Source organism: Ranitomeya variabilis, chromosome 2 (genome assembly GCF_051348905.1).
Source record: "Ranitomeya variabilis isolate aRanVar5 chromosome 2, aRanVar5.hap1, whole genome shotgun sequence".
In the NCBI taxonomy this organism is placed as follows: domain Eukaryota; kingdom Metazoa; phylum Chordata; class Amphibia; order Anura; family Dendrobatidae; genus Ranitomeya; species Ranitomeya variabilis.
Window position 1 is genome coordinate 716,074,490 of NC_135233.1, and position 24,812 is coordinate 716,099,301.

The window sequence follows — 24,812 nt, forward strand, 5'->3', positions numbered from 1 at the left end:
AGCGCTGTCTCCTGCATGGTACACGGATTGCACACGGACAGCATCCGTGTGCGGTACGTGTTTTACACGGACCCATTGACTTTAATTGGTCCGTGCGCTCCCACGAACACTGACATGTCTCCGTGTTTTTCAAACGGACACACGGTCCGTGAAAACACGCTGACATGTGCAGAGACACATTGATTTTAATGTGTCTATGTGAAGTCAGTGTCTCCGGTACGTGAGAAAACTGTCACCACACGTACCGGAGCCACTGACGTGTGAAACAGGCCTAAGGTTGTGAAGGTCCTGAGACAGCTTACTGGTCATGAGATGTTTCTTGTGTGGCACCTTGGTAACGAGACTTTTTTTTTTTTTTTTTTTTTCCTTTTCAGTACACCATACGTTAAAACTAGTGGTGTTTGTTTAAAAGTACAACTTGTCCCTCAAACAAGTCCTCACATGGTCATTATGACTCAAAATGTTGTGGCTCTGGGAAGGGGAGCAAAAATATGGAAAACTGCTTTTACATACAATAGTTTAAATTAGATCTATAAGATGAAGCTTTGTTTCAATGCATTTATTATGCATCCTATGACTGGCACATTTTACTTTGTGTAATTTGCATAAATTTAACCCTTACATACTTTGTATTATTCATATGTAATAATGATAAAAGTAACCCATATGCTGTCTATTTGTTTTGTAGGTTGGTGAAGGATGCTCCGTGGGATGAGGTTCCCTTGGCACACTCCCTCGTAGGCTTTGCCACTGCTTATGACTTTCTGTACGACTTTCTTTCTAGACACCAGAAAGAGCGGTTTATTGAAGTAATCGCTAATGCTTCAGGGACCATGTATGAAACCTCTTACAGGAGAGGATGGGGATTTCAATATCTTCACAACCATCAGCCTACTAACTGTGTAGCCCTGCTGACAGGAAGCTTGGTCATGATGAATCAAGGTAAGCTTTAGAAGGTGAATGTATGATTTAGGAGGCTGCCTTTTGTCAATACCAAGCTTTTATCGGACATGTCTTTAATTTGTCATTGAACTTTTTTAACAGAAAAATCCTGTCATTAATTTTTATATGAACATTTATTGCCTGTGCACAGAATATGTTGTGATTCTGATCTCTGAGGTCCCATTACTAGAAACACCACCACCTATCAGAATGGGGGTTTAAAACCCCTGGTTTCCTTTCCCTTGAGGAATACCTTGAAAGGAGTTGGAATGCAGCACCAATCTAATGTTCATAGAGCCACTGGACCATTAGGCTCATCCCAAATTTTGGGGAGATAGGAAATGTTTTTTTCCTTTTTTTTTTTTTTTTTTTTTTTAAGTAGCCAAGCTAAAGCAGACAGCTGGGGGCTGGTAAGGGGGCATGGAAATTTCCCCCCCAGCCTAAAAAATGGCTGAGGGGAGCCGTATGTATCAGGATGCATGGTGTGGAGGGCAGTGAATATTCATCTCTTTAGCAGCGGTCACAGGCTTTGGCCACAGCAGCCGGCTCCTGCCTCCTTTTGACCTGCTTCTCTGCCGCTCCCCCTCAATCTTCTTGGACCCTCACTTGAGTATGAGCCGAGGGGGAGCTTTTTCAGAGCAAAAATGTGCAGAAAAACTCTACTTGTACTCGAGTATATACGATACTTATACAGTGCCTTGCAAAAGTATTCTGCCCCCTGGAACTTTTCAACCTTTTCCAACATATCATGCATCAAACATAAAGATACCAAATGTAAAGTTTTGGTGAAAACTCAACAACAAGTGGAACACAATTGTGAAGTTGAATGAAATGTATTGGTTATTTTAAATTTTTGTGGAAATTCAAAAGCTGAAAAGTGGGACGTGCAATATTATTCGGCCCCTTTACTTTCAGTGCAGCAAACTCACTCCAGAAGTTCATTGTGGATCTCTGAATGATCCAATGTTGTCCTAAATGCCTAATGATAAATAAAATCCACCTGTGTGTAATCAAGTCTATGTATAAATGCACCTGCTCTGTGATAGTCTCAGGCTATGTGCACACGATGTGGATTTTGCTGCGTATCCGCAGCTGGAGGTCCGCAGCAGTTTCCCATGAGTTTTACAGTACAATGTAAACCTATGGGAAACTGAAAACACTGTGCCCATGCTGTGGAAAAAAACGCGTGGAAACTCAGCAGTTCACATTCCGCAGCATGTCAATTCTTTGTGCGGAATCCGCAGCCGTTTTGCACCTGCTCCATAATAGAAAACCGCAGTTGTAAAATCGCAGTGGAATCCTCACAAAAAAACGCGGTAAATCCGCAGGAAAAACGCAGTATTTTCCCTTCCCCCATGACGGCACACCTGAGAGAGGGGATCCGCCCAGTCAGGACAGGAAACCCTACTGAAAATAAAAGGGCGGTACCTCTCCCTCGCTTCAGTTGGGTTTCCTGTCCTGACAGGGACCCTTGTACTGAACACGGCGGTTCAACTTACCCAGGTCCCGTCCCGGCGTGGAAGAACAGGCAGCGCCTGTGCGTCGGAGGTTCGGGTCCTGGAGGCGCCGTCCGCAGGTCCCCCCGGGTCACTGCGTCCGTGCGGGCGTTGCGCAGCATGGTTGGAGGACCGGGTTCCTTCCATGGCTGCCACGCCGCCCTCCCCTCTCTGCCGGCGTCCAGGCGCGGCGGCCGCTTCCGGGTCGCTCTTCTGACGTCACACGCTAGGCACGCTGGGAATGGGCGTGCCCGTGTGGCGTCGGAGGCAGGCGCCGGATCCAAGATGGCGGCGCCCATGAAGAAAACGCCGGCCGGTGAATGAAGACTCCGGCGGCATGGCAGAGAGGGGGAGGGGCCATTACTGGGCACCGGAGAGGCGGGGAGTGCAGTGGTCCCCCCATAAAAGGGTGGTAGACCACAGAAGACGCGCTCATGTCCAAAAACTTCACCATGGAAGTAGGACAACAAGAGCAGCTGCAGCAGCCGCTTTCACAACAGCAACAGCAGCAGGAGCTCTCACCAGATGCCTTGCCGAGCCACCAGCATACCAGGAGCAGCCGCTCAAGTGGTAGAAACAGTGGTCGTTCCGTCCGGCAAGATTCGTCGGTGTCCAGGAGGGACGCTTCACGTGCATCTGTCCAGCCTCCAAAATCGGTACCCTTGATTGTCGGCGGTGGTGAGTGATCTACGTGAATGTATCCCTTATGGTAACAGGGTCCATTTTTCTGTTTTGATCACTAGGGGTCCAGGAAAGCTACCGGTAAAACAAAGAACCGAGAGTGTGCCCTTTGTAAAAACCCGCTTGCAGTGCAGTATCAGAAGGATCTCTGTGCTGACTGCATTAATAAGACTATTCAAGAAGAAACCCCTAATTTCGCCACTAGCCTTAAAGCCATTATACAGGCTGAAATTAAAGACTCCTTGAAATTGGCCCTTAGCGAGCCAAGAGGGAGAAGCCGTAAGGCATCTACAGAGTCGGATACCTCTCAGAGACAGGGGAGTCATAAAACATCCCGATCTCCCTCTACTTCTCCAGCCTCGGTCCACTCTTCAGATTCCTCCTCGGACAGTGATTCAGGGGGTCGTCCATGCTTTCCCACTGAGGACGTGGACAAATTAGTCAAAGCAGTTAGGTCTGCAATGGGCCTTAAAGAAGAGAAGACCCCTAGGTCACTAGAGGATGTCATGTTTGGTGGCTTAGAAGAGAGGAGGAAACGCACGTTTCCAGTTAATGCAAAAATAAAAGCATTAATCGAGAGAGTGGAAAAGACCTGAAAAAATGGGTTCTTTGCCCTCTTCATCCAAAAGGAGATATCCCTTTGAGAATAAAGACTCTGAACCCTGGGAAAAGATCCCAAAAATTGACGGAGCGGTAGCCAAATGCTTAAAAAAATCATCCCTCCCATTAGAAGACTCGGGTGTTCTTAAAGACCCGCTTGACAAAAAAGCAGATGGGTTTCTCAGACATATCTGGGAAGCCTCAGCGGGGGGCCTGAAGCCAGCAATCGCTGGAACATGTACGGCCCGCGCTCTGATGGTCTGGCTACAGCAGATAGAGGATCAGCTAAGGGACAAGGTACCCAGAACCGACATCCTTGCCAATATATCCTTAGTGCAAGGAGCAGCAGCCTTTTTAGCAGACTCTTCTGCAGATTCCGCAAGACTAACGGCCAGAGCAGCGAGCTTGTCTAATGCGGCAAGAAGAGCCCTCTGGCTCAAAGGTTGTCCGGGGGATTTACCATCTAAACACAAGCTGTGCTCCATCCCATGTGATGGTCAACTTCTCTTTGGGAAGAAGCTTGAAGAAATCCTGGAACATGCAGGAGATAAAAAGAAAGGCTTTCCCAATATCCCTAAAGAGTCCAAAAAACCCTTTTTTCGGAGGAGAAGATTTAATAGAGGTCGCCCCCCAGGGGAGAGGAAAAACTGGGACTTTAGGGATAAAAGAGGCTCAGGCTATATGTTTAAAGGGCCCTCTACTTCAGCCAAAAAATCCCCCCAATGACATTACGCCAGAAGTGGGAGGAAGACTCTCCCTCTTCTTTCCGGCCTGGGTAAACATCTCCCCCAGTACCTGGGTCATAAATATCATCAGAGACGGCCTCAAAATAAAATTCACCTGTCCACCCAGACGAAACTTTATCATAACTCCCCGAAGAAAGTCTCTGCAGGAACAATCTGCCCTAGAAACCGAAGTCTTGGGACTCATCCAAAAAAGGGTTCTTCAGGAGGTTCCTGCTTGGGAGGAGAGAGAGGGATTTTACTCCCCCCTCTTCTTGATCCAAAAACCGGATGGTTCTTGGAGAACTATTATAAATTTGAGAAAACTCAACCAATCCATAGAGAACTACTCTTTCAAGATGGAGTCTATAAATACGACCATAAAACTCCTTTTCCAACACTGCTTCATGGCAGTAATCGACTTGAAAGACGCGTATTATCATATACCAATACATCCGGAATATCAGAAATATTTGAGAGTAGCTCTCTATGTCCAGAACCAGATAAAACATTATCAATACACAGCCCTTCCGTTCGGTCTGTCTACAGCTCCCAGGGTTTTCACCAAGGTGATGGTGGAGGTTATGTCATACCTCCGGTCCCGGGATGTAGTCATTGTCCCATATCTGGACGATTTCCTGGTAATAGGAAGATCAGAGTCCCACTGCACTCATCAAGTATCAGTGGTAACATCAACTCTAAGGGAGCTGGGTTGGATAATAAATATCCCCAAGTCCAGACTGCTGCCAGTAAAATTACAATCTTTCCTGGGGTTAATACTGGACTCCGAACGTCAGCTCTGCCTTCTTCCAGAAAACAAGGTAGACAAAATAATAAATCTGACCAGTACAGCAATACGCCAGCCGACAATGACTCTGAGAAAGGCAATGTCCCTTCTAGGCTCGTTAACATCGTGTATTCCGGCAGTAGAATGGGCACAATTCCACCTAAGACAACTACAGTGGGAAGTTCTCTCAGCTCAAAGACTACTAAAAGGGCATTTAGAAGGAAATCTATGTCTCTCCCTGGGCGTAAGGGATTCCCTAGTTTGGTGGACTGTGAGAAACCACCTGACAATGGGGGTCCGGTGGCAAAATCCGGTCATAGACATTATCACGACCGACGCAAGTGGTACAGGTTGGGGGGCTCACCTGAGGTCTCACTCTGTACAAGGGACCTGGTCCATACGAGAAAAGAACTATGGATCAAACGAAAAAGAGCTGTGGGCAGTGGAGAAATCCCTAAGACATTTTCTTCCTTTACTCCGGGGTCGCCATACTCGAATCCTGACGGACAATCGAGCAGTGGTGGCGTATGTCAATCATCAGGGGGGAACGAGGTCCAAAGGCCTCATGCAGGCATCAAACATACTCTTTCAACTAGCAGAACAACACCTGTCATCTCTGTCGGCATTGCACATCAAAGGCACAGAAAACACTCAAGCGGACTTCCTGAGTCGCAGAGGCTTAAAGCAGGGGGAATGGTCATTAAACCCCCAGATATTTCAACAAATAGTCCAAGCCTGGGGCACACCAGAGATAGACTTGTTCGCCAACTCCCACAACAGAAAAGTCAGGAGGTTCTGCTCCTTGAATCCGAGAGAACATCCCTTCGCAGTAGATGCCCTACTGATACCTTGGAAGTTTTCTCTGGCCTACGCATTCCCCCCGATAGTGATGATTCCAGCTGTGATCCGGAAGATCAGAGAGGATCAGGCGAATATCATCTTCATAGCTCCTTTTTGGCCAAGGAGACCTTGGTTCTCCCTTCTAAGGCAGATGTCGGTAACAGACCCATGGATCCTGCCAGAGGTTCCGGACCTGCTAACCCAGGGCCCAGTGACCCACTCTCAGGTGAAGGGCTTCCATCTCGCAGCCTGGAATTTGAGAGGGCGTTACTAAGTCGCCAAGGATTCTCTCCAGGGTTAATCTCCACCCTGTTGAAAAGCAGAAAACCCATAACCTCCAGGATCTATGGTAGGACATGGAAAAAATTCCTCGACTTCCTGGGTGAACCATTGGGGGAGGTGGCTCCTATAGGTCCTATCTTAGAGTTTCTGCAAGCAGGGTTACATCTTGGGTTGGCAACCAGCACCCTTAAAGTTCAGGTTTCTGCCCTGGGGGCCCTATATAATTGTAATCTTGCCTCAAATAGATGGGTCTCACGATTCATAAAATCTTGCAGTAGATCTCGGCCGGTCATTATCCCAAAAATCCCTCCTTGGGATCTAAATTTGGTCTTAGAAGCCCTGACTAAACAGCCCTTTGAGCCTTTGCAGGAGTTATCACCTAAGTTACTTACCCTTAAAACAGTTTTACTAGTAGCCTTAACATCGGCACGTAGGGTAAGTGATTTACAGGCCCTGTCAATATGCCCTCCTTATACTCAGGTTTTTGATGACAGAATTGTTCTAAGACCAGACCCGGCTTATCTCCCCAAGGTGGTTCAAAAGTTCCATAGAAGTCAAGAGATTACTTTACCATCATTCTGTAGTAATCCTAAAAATCCAGGGGAACAAAAGTTCCACATGTTAGATGTGAGAAGATCTATGTTACATTACATGTCTATGACTAGTCAGTGGAGGAAAGACCAAACCCTATTCGTAGCCTTTCAGGGTAGCAAAAGAGGGTGCGGGGTAGCTAAAAGTACTATTGCTAGATGGATCAGGGAGGCCATTAGTTTATCCTACTCTGCAAGTGGCACTCCGGTTCCTGACGGCATCAAGGCTCACTCCACCAGAGCTGTGGCTACCTCCTGGGCAGAGAAAGCTGAGGTATCAATTGACCAAATTTGCAAGGCCGCTACCTGGTCCTCACCCTCAACTTTTTTCAAACACTACCGGCTAGACCTTTCCTCCTCTGCTGACCTAACCTTTGGTAGAAGGGTGCTCCAAGCGGTGGTCCCTCCCTAAAGGTTTCATTCTACAAAATTCTCTCAGGTGTGCCGTCATGGGGGAAGGGAAAACACCAAGGTTACTTACGGGTAGCCGGTTTTTCCGGAGCCCATGACGGCACCCGTATATTCCCCCCCTTTTATCACCCTTCGGTGTGCACTATTGTTTTGGGTGTGTTTAGTTAATATAATGTGGTGATGGATTTGCCATGTGTACTAACCAGGGGGGCCTCTCATGCTCTGAAAACCAACTGAAGCGAGGGAGAGGTACCGCCCTTTTATTTTCAGTAGGGTTTCCTGTCCTGACTGGGCGGATCCCCTCTCTCAGGTGTGCCGTCATGGGCTCCGGAAAAACCGGCTACCCGTAAGTAACCTTGGTGTTTCTGCCCTGCGGATTTATCAAATCCGCTGCGGAAAAATCCACAGAGGACCATTCTACATGTGCACATACCCTCAAGGTTCTGTTTGAAGCACAGAGCATCATGAAGACCAAGGAACACAACAGGCAGATCCGTGATACTGTCGTGGAGAAGTTTAAAGCCGGATTTGGATACAAAATGATTTCCAAAACTTTTATACATCCCAAGGAGCACTGTACAAGTGATCATATTGAAATCGAAGGAGTATCCTACCCCTGGAAATCTACCAATAATAATCTTTATTTTTATATAGCGCTAACATATTCCGCAGCGATTTACAGTTTTGCACACATTATCACTGTCCCCGATGGGGCTCACAATCTAAATTCCCTATCAGTATGTCTTTGGAATGTGGGAGGAAACAGGAGTGCCCGGAGGAAACCCACGCAAACACTGGGAGAACATACAAACTCTTTGCAGATGTTGTCCAAGGTGGGATTAGAACCCAGGACTCCAGCGCTGCAAGGCTGCAGTGATATCCACTGAGCCACCGTGCTGCCCAGACCCGGCCATCCCTCTAAACTTTCATCTCAAACAAGGAAGACTGATCAGAGATGCAGCCAAGAGGCCCATGATCACTCTGGATGAACTGCCGAGATCTAAAGCTGAGGTGGGACAGTCTGTCCATAGGAGGACAACAATCAGTCGTACACTGCACAAATCTGGCCTTTATGGAAGAGTGGCAAAAAGAAAGCCATTTCTCAAAGATATCCATAAAAAATGGCATTTAAAATTTTGCAACAAGCCACCTGGGAAACGCACCAAACATGTGAAGAAGATTCTCTGGTCAGATAAAACCAAAATCGACTTTTTTGGCAACCATGCCAAACGATATGTTTGGCTTAAAGGCAACACTGCTCATCACCCTGAACACACCATCCCCACTGTCAAACATGGTGGTGGCAGCTTCATGGTTTGGGCCTGCTTTTCTTCAGCAGGGACAGGGAATATGGATGGAGCCAAATACACGACCATTCTTGAAGAAAACCTGTTTGAGTCTGCAAAAGACCTGAGACTTGACGGAGATTTGTCTTCCAACAAAACAATGATCCTAAAGAAAAATCTACAATGGAATGGTTCACAAATAAACGTATCCAGGTGTTAGAATGGCTAAGTCAAAGTCCAGACCTCAATACAATCGAGGATCTGTGGAAAGAGCTGAAAACTGCTGTTCACAAACGATCTCCATCAAACCTCACTGAGCTCGAGCTGTTTGCCAAGGAAAAATGGACAAAAATTTCAGTCTCTCGATGTACAAAACTGATAGAGACATACCCCAAGGGACTTGAAGCTGTAATCGCAGCAAAAAGTGGCGCAACAAAGTATTACATTAAAGGGGCCGAATAATATTGCACGCCCCACTTTTCAGTTTTTGAATTTCCACAATTTTTAAAAAAAGCAATACATTTCTTTCACCTTCACAATTGTGTACCTTCACCAAAAATTTACATTTGGTATCTTTGTTTTCAAGCATGATATGTGGGAAAAGGTTGAAAAGTTCCAGGGGGGCGAATACTTTCGCAAGGCACTGTATAGATTTTTACTTATTGATCAATGTTAAAATGTAACTTATCCTAACATCTCTTAATCAATATTCATTACCTTTTTGGTAATTTATGATTCTATTTCTACCTAAGAATTAGTCATACTTTATTAGCAAAAGGACATCATGTCATGTCAAAGTCCAGAGAAGTGTTCTAATTCAATAACAAGTATGACTTAACAAATAATCACCTCCAATCTATTCTAAACTCTGCTGCCCGACTAATCCACCTGTCCCCCCGCTATTTCCCGGCCTCTCCCCTCTGTCAATCCCTTCACTGGCTCCCCATTGCCCAGAGACTCCAGTACAAAACCCTAACCATGATATACAAAGCCATCCACAACCTGTCTCCTCCATACATCTGTGACCTTGTCTCCCGGTACTTACCTACACGCAACCTCCGATTCTCACAAGATCTCCTCTACTCCCCTCTTATCTCCTCTTCCCACAATCGTATACAAGATTTCTCTCGCGTATCACCCCTACTCTGGAACCCTCTACCACAAAACATCAGACTCTCGCCTACCATCGAAACCTTCAAAAAGAGCCTGAAGACCCACCTCTTCCGACAAGCCTACAACCTGCAGTAACCACCGATCGACCAAACCGCTGCATGACCAGCTCTATCCTCACCTACTGTATTCTCACCCATCCCTTGTAGATTGTGAGCCTTCGCGGGCAGGGTCCTCACTCCTCCTGTACCAGTTATGACTTGTATTGTTTAAGATTATTGTACTTGTTTTTATTATGTATACCCCTCTTCACATGTAAAGCGCCATGGAATAAATGGCGCTATAACAATAAAAAATAATAATAATGTGACATGGCAACAGCAAACCATTTCAGGCAAATCTGTACTCCGATATGGCGCTCAATCTCTTTTGTGATTTGCATTGTGCTTGAAAGTTAGTTTCTGACTCCATATGGGGCATTTCTGTACTCTTAAGTTAATTGTGTGGTCCATTTTCTCCAGTTTTTCCTATTGGCCCTTTTGAAAATTTAAGGCTAAAACATTTTGGTTGAGAAAATTTTTAATTTTTAACAGCCCAATGTTATACAAGTCTGTGATGATTAAAACACTCTACCCTATAGGAGTTATTTGAGAGCTGCAGTTTCACTTGTGGGGTTTCTAGTGTTTTGGCATCTCTGGGGGGGGGGGGGGGGGGGGCTTTCCCACTGTGACATGACATCCGCAATCTATTCTAGCAAAAATTGTACTCCAAAATGCAATCACGATCACCTCGTGCCCTGTTGTGTGCCAAAACCAGAGTTTCGGAGAACATATGGCATATCCCTGTACTTAAGAGAAATTGCACAACAAATTATGGGGCTCTGCAAACGCAACGTTGATTATCCTATCTATTCAAGTCAATTTTGGTCTCCAAAAGTCAAATGGTGCTTCTTCTGTGCAGAGTTCTGCTGTGCACCCAAACAGAAGTTTTCTACCACATATCAGGTATGTGTCTCAGGAGAAAATGGGCCATGCAGTCTGTTATACAATTTCTCCTTTGTACCCTAGTGAAAATGAAAAATTTGCTAAACCAACGTTTTTGTGGGGAAATTTTTTATTTTTTTTCTTTTCCTTCTACATTGCTTTAATTACTGTGATGCACCTAAAGGATTAATAAACTTCCTGAATGTGGTTTTTGAGCACTTTTAAGGGTGAAGTTTTTAAAATGGGAACACTTTTTTGGGGGGTATTTTTTGTTGCAGGCCATTAGTCACTTCGAATGTGCCTAAAAAAAAAAACAAACAAAAAAAACAAAAACGTTTTGTTGGAAAAATGGCTGATAAATGTTTTAGCCATTCTAACGTACTAACAAAAGATTGTTTAAGAAAAAAAAAAAAGATGCTGACGTGTGGGAAATGTTCATTATTAACTATTTTTGTGTAGTTTAACTATCTGATTAGAGAGTATAAAAATTGAGAATTTAAAAAAAAAAAAAAAAAAAAAAAAAAAATTTTTTTTTTTTTTTTTATAAATAAATGCAAATCTTGGCGGCTAAATTTATGACTATCCTGACGTACAATGTATCAAGACAAAACAGTCTCTGGATCGCCGGGATGTGTTGAAGTGTTCCACGGTTATCTACTATATAATCGTCTAAGGGTCACTTCCATCTGTCCTTCTGTCACAGATGTCACAGATATTCATTGGTCACGGCCTCGGTCATGCAAATCCAAGTCGCTGATTGGTTGTGCCTGTTTTGCCGCGACCAATCAGCGATGGGCACAGTCCGGCGGCAAAATGGCCGCTCCTCACTCCCCGCAGTCAGTGCCTGCTCCATACTCCCCTCCAGTCAGCGCTCAGACGGTTAATGGCAGCGCTAACGGACCGCGTTATGCCGCGGTGTAATGCACTGTTAACGCTGCTATTAACCCTGTGTGACCAACTTTTTGCTATTGATGCTGCCTATGCAGCATCAATAGTAAAAAGATCTGATGTTAAAAATAATTTTAAAAAAATCGTTATATACTCACCGTCCGTCGGATCCAAAACAGGCCTTTCCCGCTCCTCGTGACGCTCCGGTGACCGCTCCATGCATTGCGATCTCGCGAGATGACGTAGAGGTCTCGCGAAACCGCTATGTCATCTCGCGAGACCGCAATGCACTCTTGGGACCAGAGCGCATGAGGAGCGTCGGTAACCGCTTCGCCTGTATCCGGGGGCCAACGGAAGGTGAGTATATAACTTTTTTTTTTTTTTTTTTTTTTAACAGGGATGATGCCCACATTGCTATATGCTACGTGGGCTGTGCAATATGCTACGTGGGCTGTGCAATATAATATGTGGGCTGTGCTATTTACTATGAGGGCTGTTATATAATACATGGCCGGCCGCGAACAATCAGCGACACGGGCAGTCCGGCCGCAAATTGGCGTGGGATTTGAACCACGCTTCTCTAATTGGTGGCGGTTGGCCGAATTCTGTGTATTCAATGTATTCTAAAATCTTCATAAATAAACTACATACATATTCTAGAATGCTCGATGCGTTAGAATCGGGCTACCATCTAGTTACTACATAAAGGGACTGATGTCAGATTTGAAAAATGAGAATTGGTAATTAACGTAGAAAGTTGCTACATCCTTCATGGGTTAAGTTAATTTATTTAATTTTGTTTTTTTTTCTCCCAAGGATATTTGCAAGAGGCTTACTTCTGGACTAAGCAAGTTCTTACTATCATGGAAAAGTCCATAGTCCTGCTAAATGATGTGACAGATGGGTCACTGTATGAAGGAGTGGCTTATGGCAGCTATACAACAAGATCACTCTTCCAGTACATGTTTCTTGTCCAAAGGCATTTTGATATCAATCATTTCAACCATCCTTGGCTAAAAGAACACTTTGCCTTTATGTACAGAACTGTCTTGCCAGGTAAGAGACTCTGGAAAAAGGCAATTTATCTTAGCAAAACTGTTTTTCCAGATGAAAATACGATCTTTTTATTATGAAATGTAATATTTGCTGTGAGTTCATGAACCTACTGGAATTAAACATGTTTAAAAACATTTTTTTCCCCCTCTTCACAGAAAATCGTGCATGTGCAAATATCAATTAGTATTTTTTTTTTCTTCTTAAACAGTATAAACTTAATATAATTTCAGAAATTGCATAATTTTAAGGGAAACCTATGGCTAGAGTTGGTCTGACCTAAGCACAGATTTTAGTTCTAAATGTCTTTTTAATGTAACAATCTAATTGCTTTTATAATATGCTTAAAAATAACTTAATGTTCCCTCTCTTCTCACTGTATTACGGTATTTATTTTTTTACCAACTTCCTGTTTGTCACTTTAGTTTGAGAACCCCCAGTGCATATTGGGATACTCAAACAATATGTCATCTGGTTACTGCTCAGCCTCTGTTCCTACTCCGAAACGAAGCATAATCTGACACACATTTCGGGTACTGGGCTAGTTTCCACTCCACTAACCATGATTCTGTTCTCCATTCCAAGGTATTCTAAATAGGATCTTCTTTTTAATGCAGAGTGATGATGCCCTAACCTATGAGGAGTGACAAACCAGCAAGAGGGCTCAGTCAGATCACATTGTAGGTAAAGATGAGCGAATTTGATTGGGTCCCTGCTTATTCAGCAAGCTATAGCGCTTACTGATTAAGCTGCAGAGGGAGCACGGATACATGGAGCACGCTGGCTGATGAGCTGTCCGGCGCCGCAGCTGCATGTGACGCGGCTGTGTTCGTCACAACACGTGCATGGAGAGCTGCGTGTTGGGCTCTCCATGCATGTGACGTTACTGTATCAGTGACACAGCCACAACACATGCAGCCGGCACGCTCCATATATCTGGGCTCCCTCTGCAGCTTATTAGGTAAGCGCTATACAGTGGGGGAAATAAGTATTTGATCCCTTGCTGATTTTGTAAGTTTGCCTACTGACAAAGACCTGAACAGTGTATAATTTAAGGGTAGGTTAATTTTAACATAGAGAGAATATTAAAAATAAAATCCCAAAAATTACCTTGTATAAATTTTATATTTATTTGCATTTTGCAGTGAGAAATAAGTATTTGATGCCTCTGGCAAACAAGACTTCATACCAACCCTTGTTGGCAAACACAGCAGTCAGACTTTTTTTGTAGTTGATGAGGTTTGTGCACATGTCCATAAAGATTTTTGGCCCACTCCTCTTTGAGGCTGTCACTTGGCAACTCTGAAGACCCAGCCACGAACCATTTTTAATGTTCTGGTGGAGGGAAGGAGATTGTCACTTAGGATTTTACTGCACATGGCTCCATTCATTCTCCCATTGATGCGGTGAAGTAGTCTTGTTATCTTAGCAGAGAAACACCCCCGAAACATAATGTTTCCACTTCCATGCTTGAAAGTAGGGACAGTGTTCTTTGGAACATAGGCAGCATTTCTCTTCCTAAAAAAACATGGTGAGTTGAGTTAATGCCAAAGATCTTAACTTTTTTTTGTCTCCTCTGACCACAGCATCTTCTCCCAATCACTCACAGAATCATCCAGGTGTTCATTGGCAAGCTTCAGACGGGCCTGCACATGTGCCTTCTTGAGCAGGGGGACCTTGCGGGCACTGCAGGTTTTAAACCTTTACGGGGTAATGTGTTACCAATGGTTTTCTTGGTGACTGTGGACCCAGCTACCTTGAGATCATTAACAAGTTCCCCCCATGTACTTGTAGGCTAATCACTCACCTTCCTCGTGATCAAGGATACCCCACGAGGTGATATTTTGCATGGTGCCCCAGATTGATTTCAGTTGACAGTAATTTTGTATTTCTTCCATTTTCTTACTATTGCAGCAACAGTTGTCTCCTTCTCACCCAGTGTCTTACTTATGGTTGTTTAGCCCATTCAAGCTTAGTTCAGATCTGATATTGTCCCTAACATCCTTATAATGCTCTTTGGTCTTGCCTGTGTTGTAGAGGATAGAGCCTGTCTGAGTCACCTTTATAAAAGACTTCTGTCCACAGACTATGTAAGACAGCTGTCTTTAATGCAGGTAATGAGTTGATTATGAGCGTCTAACTGGTCTGTAGGAGCCAGAACTCTTAATGGTTGGTAGGGGATCAAATACTTATTTCTCACTGCAAAATGCAAATTTATATAATTTTATTGAATGTGATTTCTGGATTTTAATTTTGATATTCTATCTCTCAATGTTTAAAATTAACCTACCTTTAAAATGATAGACTGTTCATGGCTGTCGGTGGGCAAACTTACAAAATCAGCAAGGGATCATAAATTTATTTCCCCCCCACTGTAGCTTGCCGAATAAGGCTACTTTCACACTAGCGTTTTGGTTTTTTTTAATCCGTGGTTTTGGTCAAAAAGCGGATCCTGCAAATGTGCCCGCAGGATGCATTTTTTTTGCCCATAGACTTGTATTGCTGACGGATCGCGACTTATGGCCATACGTCGCTGGATGCGTCGTGTTTTGGGCAGACCGTCGGCACGAAAAAACGTTCAAGGGAACAATTTTTTTCGTACGTCGCGTCTGCCATTTCCTACCGCGCATGTGCGGCCGGAACTCCGCCCCCTACTCCCAAGACTTTAGAATGGGCAGCGGATGCATTGAAAAACTGCATCCGCTGCCCACGTCATGCCAGATTTTCACAACGTGCGTCGGTACGTCGCGCCGACGCTTAGGGACGGACCCGTACCGACGCAAGTGTGAAAGAAGCCTTAGCAGGGACCTGACAAAGTTGTTGAAAAAAACATATATCAATTGGGCTTTAATGAATCAAGGAAAAAAAAACAAAAAAAAACCCCTGGTATAATTTTGATAAAAACTTTTATTCAAAATATCTTCTAAAATAAATAGACAATCACCGTGCAAATATAGTGCTCACTATGTTCACTCTACACTCTGAACCCTATGCCAGATGTCTACCTGACAATGGAGGTTGCCACCCTAAACATGTAAATGAGAAATGGCGCTCCTCAACGGCTCTTCCTTAAACCTCCTAGATAACCCTATGTTGGTGCATCATTCAATCAGCCTTTTATACAAACATAGGGAAAAGGAGTATAATCGTATAGCAGCCAAGGACTAACCGTATAGCAGCCAAGGACTAACCATACATACAAAGAGATATCTCACAATGAATAAATGTGTGAATAGAGGTATTTGAAAACTATTCTCCATTTAAGGATCATCAAGAGGCTGGATAATATGATGCATCATTATCCAGCCTCCTGATGATCCTTAAATGGAGAAACGCATAGAGGTTTTCATGACATCTGAAACATAAATATTCTAGATCTATGCTGTCATCATGCTGAGATTTCTTGGTTTATTATATACAGTGCCTTGTGAAAGTATTCGGCTCCCTGGAACTTTTCAACCTTTTCCCACATATCATGCTTCAAACATAAAGATACCAAATGTAAATTTTTGGTGAAGAATCAACAACAAGTGGAACACAATTGTCAAGCTGAACAAAATTTATTGCTTATTTTTTAATTTTTGTGGAAATTCAAAAACTGAAAAGTGGGGCGTGCAATATTATTCGGCCCTTTTAACTTAATACTTTGTTGCGCCACCTTTTTCTGCGATTACAGCTGCAATTTGCTCGGGGTATGTCTCTATCAGTTTTATTCATCGAGAGACTACAATTCTTGCCCATTCTTCCTTGGCAAACAGCTCGAGCTCAGTGAGGTTTGATGGAGATTGTTTGAGAACAGCAGTTTTCAGCTCTTTTCAGATTCTCGATAGAATGGCCAAGTCAAAGTCCAGACCTCAATTCAAACACCTGGATACATTTATTTGTGAACCATCCCATTGTAGATTTTGCCTTATGTTTGGGATCATTGTCTTGTTGGAAGACAAATCTCCGTCCCAGTCTCTGGTCTTTTGCAGACTCCAACAGGTTTTCTTCAAGAATGGTTGTGTATTTGGCTCCATCCATCTTCCCATCAATTTTAACAATCTTCCTTGTCCCTGCTGAAGAATAGCAGGCCCAAACCATGATGCTTGCCACCACCTTGTTTGACAGTGGGGATGGTGTGTTCAGGGTGACAAGCTGTGGTGCCTTTACACTAAACATCGTTTGGCATTGTTGTCAAAATGTTCAATTTTGGTTTCATCTGACCAGAGAACCTTCTTCCACATGTTTGGTGTCTCCCCCAGGTGGCTTGTTGCAAACTTTAAAATGACACTTTTTTTGGATATCTTTGAGAAATGGCTTTCTTCTTGCCACTCTTCCATAAAGGTCAGATTTGTGCAGTGTACGACTGATTGTTGTCCTATGGACAGACTGTCCCACCTCAGTTGTAGATCTCTGCAGTTTATCATGAGTGATCATGGGCCTCTTGGCTGCATCTATGGGCTGCATATATCTTATCAAAAATATACCAGGGTTTCCTTTTTTTTTGTTTTTCTCAAATAAGCAGGGACCCTATCAAATTCGCTCATCTCTAATTGTAAGGGGATAATATGGCTAGCATGAAAAGCTGAGAACTGCTCTGAAAGTGACGGAGATTTTGAGGGCTGGGCTTGTCTTTTCTTGCTCACCAGGTTATTTTCTTACATGCTGGCTCGACATTTCTCCTACATCCCGACGAGCGATTGCAGTCACTGCATTAAAAAGCATACTGCACAATGACCAGATCATAATAAGCATACGTCGTGTGTGTGTGTGTGTGCACCTGTGCGTTTCCTTTTTTTGGTCATTCATATTTGATCCATTTTTGTAAAGGGTTAATTTGACTTAAATATAAAACAGAAACCTGATAAACACATGTTTTTACCATGTAGACTTCAATCTAATGTGTATCAGGAGACCCTGATGCGCAAGTAGTTGAAGTTGTGTGAATTGATCTATGACTGCATTCACGGGAGTAGGATTCTGTTCTACAAGTAGCTGATGACTAGGAAAGCCTTGACTTTTTAAAGTTGTTTACTCAGGATTTAGAGGAAAGTGCCTAGGTCCTGTCTAGCATTGGCTTCAGAAATTCCATTTCTCTGTCCAGTAGAAACATTTTGCAGTGGTGGCTGTTCATTGACTTGTGTGCAAAGCTGCATGTGCAAGTACAACCACAAAAACCTTAAACAATATTGTAATTGCAAGCTTTCACAGTTTGAGGTTAGTTCAGAGAAGCCATACTTTGCACAAAAGGGATGGAACGTTAATTCCATCCCCACTGTCAGTATTTCTATCTTGACAGTGCTCACTTTCTGCATTTGCTTTTTTGCCTCTCTTTACAGAGTTGTCAGATTGTCATCCTAAAGCATTTTTTATAGAATGGATACATTCTACTTTAGGCCTTGCTTAAGACAGTCAGTTTATGATGTTGGCATCCAAATATGATTCTACTGTTTTAAATCTTGTACTTTACACAGTACCGTAACTTCTTAAAAAAAAAACAAAAAAAAAAAACATTTCTGTATGACTACATGCCAGAAGTTTTGATTGGATGGGAGTTTGGGTGCAAAGACATTTAAAAGGGAACCTGTAGGAGTAAGCCAAGCCGGGTTTAATTTGTCGTCTATACTTGTTACTGCAAAATGTATTCCTAGAAGTATGATCACTAAAATCTTTAAAGCACTCCCATTCATCTTTTTGTATCACTATCTGATAGTAATGATTTCTAGTCATTGCCCTGAAATTTAGCCTTCAATTTGAGAAAACTTGCCCCCTTATAAAAATATTGTTGTTTTTTTTTTTTTTTTTTTTGTTTTGTTTTTTTACCCTCCCAGCCTGTGTCTGTGTGTGAATACATGACATATTTCCAACAAGTTCTGCATTGTTAGGCTGACAAGATCCCACAGAGCGTCGATTCTTCCAAACACTGACCCACAATTATCCTGCACAGATTATCCTTTTTGCAGCTAAAGCAGAACCATGACCCCAGTCAGTATCTGAGAAGTTAAAATCTCTCATAAGCACTGCTCTTCCAGTCTGTGCAACTCGTGGCATAAGATTATGCAGCCAACTCTCCAACTCCTCAGTGGTATTGGCGGGTCGATAGATTACATTAAAAATTACCTTCTGTTTGCCTCATTGTAATTCCACTCACTAGGTTTCAACTTCCCTCAGCCACCCCTATTGCCTTTCACTCTGTTTCATATCACTTTTAACATACGGACTTTTGTTTCCTCTGTTCCCTTTACTCCCCATTTGATTTGACTGTTCTGCTGTGATCACTGTAAATAATTGTGACAGAGGGAAACTATAGCTAAGCGCTACAATAAAATGGCACTGGGCTCCACCTACACCTGCAAAGTGGGCATTCTAGTGAGCATGTATAGTTTACATCTGAAGTGGCAGCTGCTGTCTCCTATGTCCTGGGGCTACCATATTTGCTGTGTAGAAGTGTCGTGCTCTGACATACTAGTAAAAAATAAAAATTCCCAGTGGATACAGTGGTAAAAAAACTACAGTTTAACTGTATAAAATTAAGCTTTTTACATTTTCGCTTTTCACCCAGCTATTTGACTGTTCATCCTGGCCCACTTGTCCACCCTACATCTCCTCCCCACTAGTTGCTTGTTCAGTGAGCAGCATGCTCCTCCCAAGCTTTTTAATTGAGCTCTGCGTTGTATTTTACTCCTCCAGATCTCTAATATGAGCTTCCAGGTGACCATTATGCTCACATCTGCCACAGAGGTATTCCCCCTGCAACTCCTGCTCCAGTTGTGCATACATATGTCACGGTGCACTAAATGGAAACATCCAGTCCCGCTATCTAAATGAAGTGCTTACAGTCTTTGAACTTGCCCCCCCAACTTTCAATTAAAAAAGTATAACTGCGCCTTGTCTAGTTTTGAAGTATGTATATAAATACCTTTCTTAAATAAAAGTATGGTTTGCTATTTATCATCCTTTTTATCCTAGGTTTTCAGAGATCTGTTGCAATAGCAGATTCAAACTATAATTGGTTCTACGGCCCTGAGAGCCAGTTGGTGTTTCTGGATAAGTTTGTAATGAGGAATGGGAGCGGCAATTGGCTGGCAGAACAGATTCAACTTAACAGAGTCCAGGAAGGACCTGGGACCCCAGCCAAGGGTCAGCGGTGGTGTACTCTGCACACAGAGTTTCTTTGGTAAGCAAGCAGTCTCCTCTCTGAATTTACTAAATCACTACTTATTGATGGATCATGAACTTGTATATCCGTTTTACTTCTCTAAAGCACAGCTATGCTTTCATATTTCATTTTCTGTCAGCCGATTAAAAAATATATAATATATATATATATATATATATATATATATATATATATATATATATATATATATATATAATATACCTCTCTTATTGAGCTCTAATTTGTCTGACATCAGGACGTATCAGCCAATTGGAGCCCAATATGGCAAATTATTAGAAAAAAGGGCACCCTGCAGGACCATACATAGTTGCTGTTATTCTGTTTGCTCAACTACTTTCAAAAGCAAGAAACTGCACTGGTAATACAGTACTGGCATTATCTGTGCAATTTTCAAGCTTGGAAACCTAGAAGGATCTCTTGTAATCTACTTCTATAACTAATGTAATTTACATTGCGGGAGTCTGAAGGAACTGAAGAGGAGGTGGTGTGTATTCATGAACAATGACTGTTGCAGCGAGATTGTATAATATGCATCCCAATCATTGTTCATGAGTTCCTGAGTAAAGCAAGCAACTATCAACCTTTGCTATATCTTAGCATTTGGGGCTCCTCTTTTAATTTTGTCCAGGGCCACACTATGTCAAAAAAAAAAACCTCTCCGACTTTAACAATTCTGGTAGATTATCTGTGTCTTCACTGTAGTAGAATATATGTACTAAAGAATATATTTTGTTTTACAGGTATGATGCAACATTACCATCTACACCTCCACCAGACTATGGCATTCCTAAATTACATTTTTTTGAAGACTGGGGTGTGGTGACCTATGGGAGCTCTCTACCTGCTGAAATCAACAGGTCTTTTCTCTCCTTCAAATCTGGAAAGCTTGGTGGTCGTGCAATATTTGATATTGTTCACAAAAACAAATACAGCAATTGGATTAAAGGATGGAGAAACTTTAATGCTGGCCATGAGCATCCAGACCAAAACTCCTTCACATTTGCACCAAATGGATTTCCTTTTATAACAGAAGCTTTATATGGACCAAAATATACTTATTTAAATAATGTCTTAATGTTTTCACCATCTGTGTCGGATTGTTGCTTTTCTCCATGGGAAGGTCAGGTGACTGAAGAGTGTACTTCAAAATGGCTTAAATATAAGCTTGAAGAAGCTGCCGACTCTCATGGAAGGGTGACTGCAACTATGGAGAAAGGTGGCATTGTTTTCATTAGGGGTGAAGGCAATTCAGCCTATAGCCCAAAACTAAAACTGAAAAGTGTTCAAAGGAATCTTGTGTTACTCCATCCACAACTGCTGCTACTTGTTGACCATATTCACCTAGACCATAGTAGTACTTTGAAGGCCACAACAACTTTTTTCCACAATGTAGACTTTCCCTTTGAAGAAACCTCCATTGACGGTGTTCATGGAGCAATAATTAGGAACCGAGGTGAACAATATAAAATGTATTGGATGGATGACACGGGCTTGAGTGAGAAACCAGTCATTAAATCTGTAAATTACCCACATGGTTACCCTTATAATGGAACTAATTTTGTGAATATTACAACCCATCTCAGGAAGCCAATCACAAGATCAATATACCTTTTCATTGGACCATCTGTTGATGTTGAGAGTTTCAGTGTCCATGGAGACTATCAGCAGGTTGATGTGTTTCTAGCAACTAGTGACCATGCTTATGCGGTCTACCTTTTCACCGGTGAAATGCCAAATCAGTCAATCTACGCTAAAGTGGTTGCAGACCGACAAAGAATTGTGTTTGATAAAAGTTCAGCGATCAAAAGCTCTTCACCAAATGAGGTAAAGGATTATGTGACAATTCTGGAGCAGAAACTCCAGCATTTCAAGCCGGTCTTTCAACAACTAGAGAAACAAATCTTGTCTCACGTAAAGAACACCGCCAGCTTTAGGCAGACCGCAGAGCGGATTCTTAGATTTTCCGATAAAAGGAACACAGAGGAGGCCATTGAAAAGTTGTTTTCAATTTCTCAACAGCAAAAGCAGACTGGGAAAGTGAAGCGAACCAAAAAGGGACCAAAAAATTTCAAGTTTATTAATGCTGTTCCTAACATTTTTGCACAAATAGAAGTAAATGAAAAGCAGACGAGACAAAAAGAAATGGCTCAGGCTCAAAGTGAAAGTCCAGTAAATGAGGATGAAGAAATGAAAGACCTTCTAGATTTTGTAGATGAGCCATCAGTAAGGCAGAAATCTAGTCCTATTAGAACATATGGCTCCCAACACATGTTGACAACACATTACAACAAGTCTTCGTCAATATCTGCTTCCTATACAAAACTCTTCTTGATCCTAAACATTGCCATCTTTATAGTTCTTTTATTATTACAACTGACACGATTTTTGAGGACTAAGAGTGCCCATAGAAAGAGGTGTCTTTATGCCATACTGTCTATTGATTGCTGTATCTTATTGTGGCTATATTCCTCGTGTTATCAAACACAATGCTAGTACAGGAATCTATGCAAAGAAGGGACATCAGCTGCAAAGTGAAAATATTTTGCAATTATTTGTAAAATTGTAATATTCTTAACTTTTCCAAACCAGAAAATGTGTATTTGTTCATGTTTCATAAAGGGAAATGCTGCACAAAATATAAAGGAACTAACCTGAATGTTTACTTGCTGACTGACTGGAAATCAATCATGCAGAAAGGAAAATAAATTTGTTTGTCAGATGCTAAATGTGTGACAAGTTCTATTACGTGTATGATACAAATTCTGTATGAACAGTCATTGTGTTCCATATAGCATGTCCTGGAATTAGACGGCGATGGGAAAGAAGGTGGCACTCTGGTACACGTAAATTTCTTTGTCAACTTTATTCTTTGAACACTTGATTACAACATGCAGCCGGGAATTGGGATTCCTATGGGAAAACAAATGTTTTGCATCTAAATGATGCATAAACGGGTCCAGGTACAGAAGACACAAAGGAGGGGAGACCATTAAATAGAGACCACACCACCAGTTTCGTGTCGTATCAAAGATTAAAAAAATACAATAGCACCCAAAACGGCAAAAGGTGAAATTTCATTATAAAAACCGAGCCATGTCTACCTTATCATTAAAACAACACTAGGGAATGTGTTGCGTTGCAAAGAACAAAAAGTTGGGAAGATGTAATTGTCCGCATATCAGACAAGCAAGGCAATGTAGTACTTTTGTCGAGGGGAATTTTTACATCAATGAGGCTGTTCGACAGCTATCAGATACCACCACATACATCATTTTACTGAAGGATCCCACTTATAAGAACAAACAAATTACACTCCTTTGTATCTTTCGTACCTGGACCTGTTGATGCGTCATTTGAATGTGAAACAGCTGTTGTCCCGTAGGAACCCCGTTTCATGTCGTAATCCTGTGTTCAAGGAATAAAGTTCACAGAGAAATTTACTTGTACGAGAGTGCCATGTTCTTTCCTCTCACCGTCTGCATCCAGGACCCGTTTGCTTCGGGTAGAGCATCTGTCTGTCACGATGTTGGCCAGCTGTCCTGCAGTCTCCTCTGATCACAGTATGTGGTCTTAATAGTGTCGGCCTTTCTTTCCTTACTATTTGCGTTGTGTTCTGTAGATGTAATTACAGGATGACATTGTATAGTTATGTTCTCATGATGATTTTTTTATGTTGCATACTTTCGCTGCACAAAGAAAAATGCTGCATCTTGCAATTCCAGCAAGTTGAGTGAGATTTATAGAGATCTCATTTCCATTTTGCCTTAATTTTGACATGGCGTAGACTGACCTGCTGCGTGGGGTTGACATACACATGTTGTTTTCTCTTGCAGTTACACTGAGTTTTTTTGTGGACTTTCCTCAGAATTGTATTCCATGCTGAGAATCCACAGGTAAACTCACAATGCTAACATAGACAACACTATTGACCTGCTTATATAGGATCGATTTGCACATTAATAGCTTTAGGATAGTGCTCTGTCCTCATACATGTCCTCATTCCTTATAGTTGGGAATAGCCCTTTTAAATACATATGTAGAACTTAAACTTTGTACACAGAGCAACAATATAATAATTCATAAGACAACCAAAAAGTCAATGCAACATCAATAGAGTAATACCAAATTGTGTTTGATATAATTTAAGGGTAAAAACCAAAAATTTCAGAGAGTAATATCAAATTTATATACTGGTGGTTTAGCCCACAGCATATACATAATTATTCCCTGTATTTATAATCAACAGTTCTGTTACGATTGATTTATCTGCAAAAGTGTCTAAGATCAACTGAATTCCAACATATTGATACCCATTCTCAATGTGGCAAAAAGGAATCACATGGGCCTGCATGCAGAATGTCAAGAGTGCCAATGTTAGTAAGTTCCCTAATGCCCAAGCGCCAACATGTGTAACATATTGAGGGAAAATTCTGGACACTTTCTCATTCATTGTCCATGTTTGCAATTTCTGTCTTAAAGCACCACTCCAGTATTTTTTTTTTTCTTTTCTCCACACACACCCCCCAACCTGGTATCAACGTCTGTCCCCTGTCCTGCTCCATCATCTTGTGGCAGCTTTCTGATTTGTTGGAAGTCACATCCAACAGTCACGAGCTCTTAATGTACAACAAATAAACGACTAGAGTGGCACCAATAGCAGAAGAAGCCAGCCACTGATAAAGATTTTACTGCATTCAGGTTACTTACACTAGTGATACCACTTCACCTCCAAAGTTTTCAGTACCATAGCTCATGCAGTTAGACTAGGCAAAATAAAGATTTGCATGTTTACTCAAAGACTAAACTACGTATTAGTTGGCTTACTTTGACAAATTTTTGGCAAAATTTTGTCCCAGACTGTCGTGCACTTGCCCACGACTCCTTTATGAGACGCGGGCCCATTCGCCAAGTTGTCATAGGCTTCTTCTCCACCCTGGCACACAGTAGCATAAGTCCTCTTTCACACGTTCGTATAAAGC

The 24,812-nt window shown here is 42.4% G+C and overlaps 1 protein-coding gene across 4 annotated transcripts in view; it reads left to right on the top strand.

Annotated features, from left to right (window-relative positions):
- DSE (dermatan sulfate epimerase) overlaps window positions 1–22,556 on the top strand; it is a 48,377-nt gene extending 25,821 nt beyond the window's left edge. For all 4 annotated transcript variants that reach the window (XM_077289503.1, XM_077289502.1, XM_077289505.1 and 1 more), the window contains 4 exons: window positions 689–942; window positions 12,435–12,674; window positions 19,623–19,830; window positions 20,574–22,556. In XM_077289503.1, coding sequence (XP_077145618.1) covers window positions 689–942; window positions 12,435–12,674; window positions 19,623–19,830; window positions 20,574–22,326 — 2,455 coding nt within the window. In that variant the 3' untranslated portion in view covers window positions 22,327–22,556. The remainder of the gene's footprint in view (window positions 1–688; window positions 943–12,434; window positions 12,675–19,622; window positions 19,831–20,573) is intronic.
- Window positions 22,557–24,812: the final 2,256 nt, after the last annotated feature.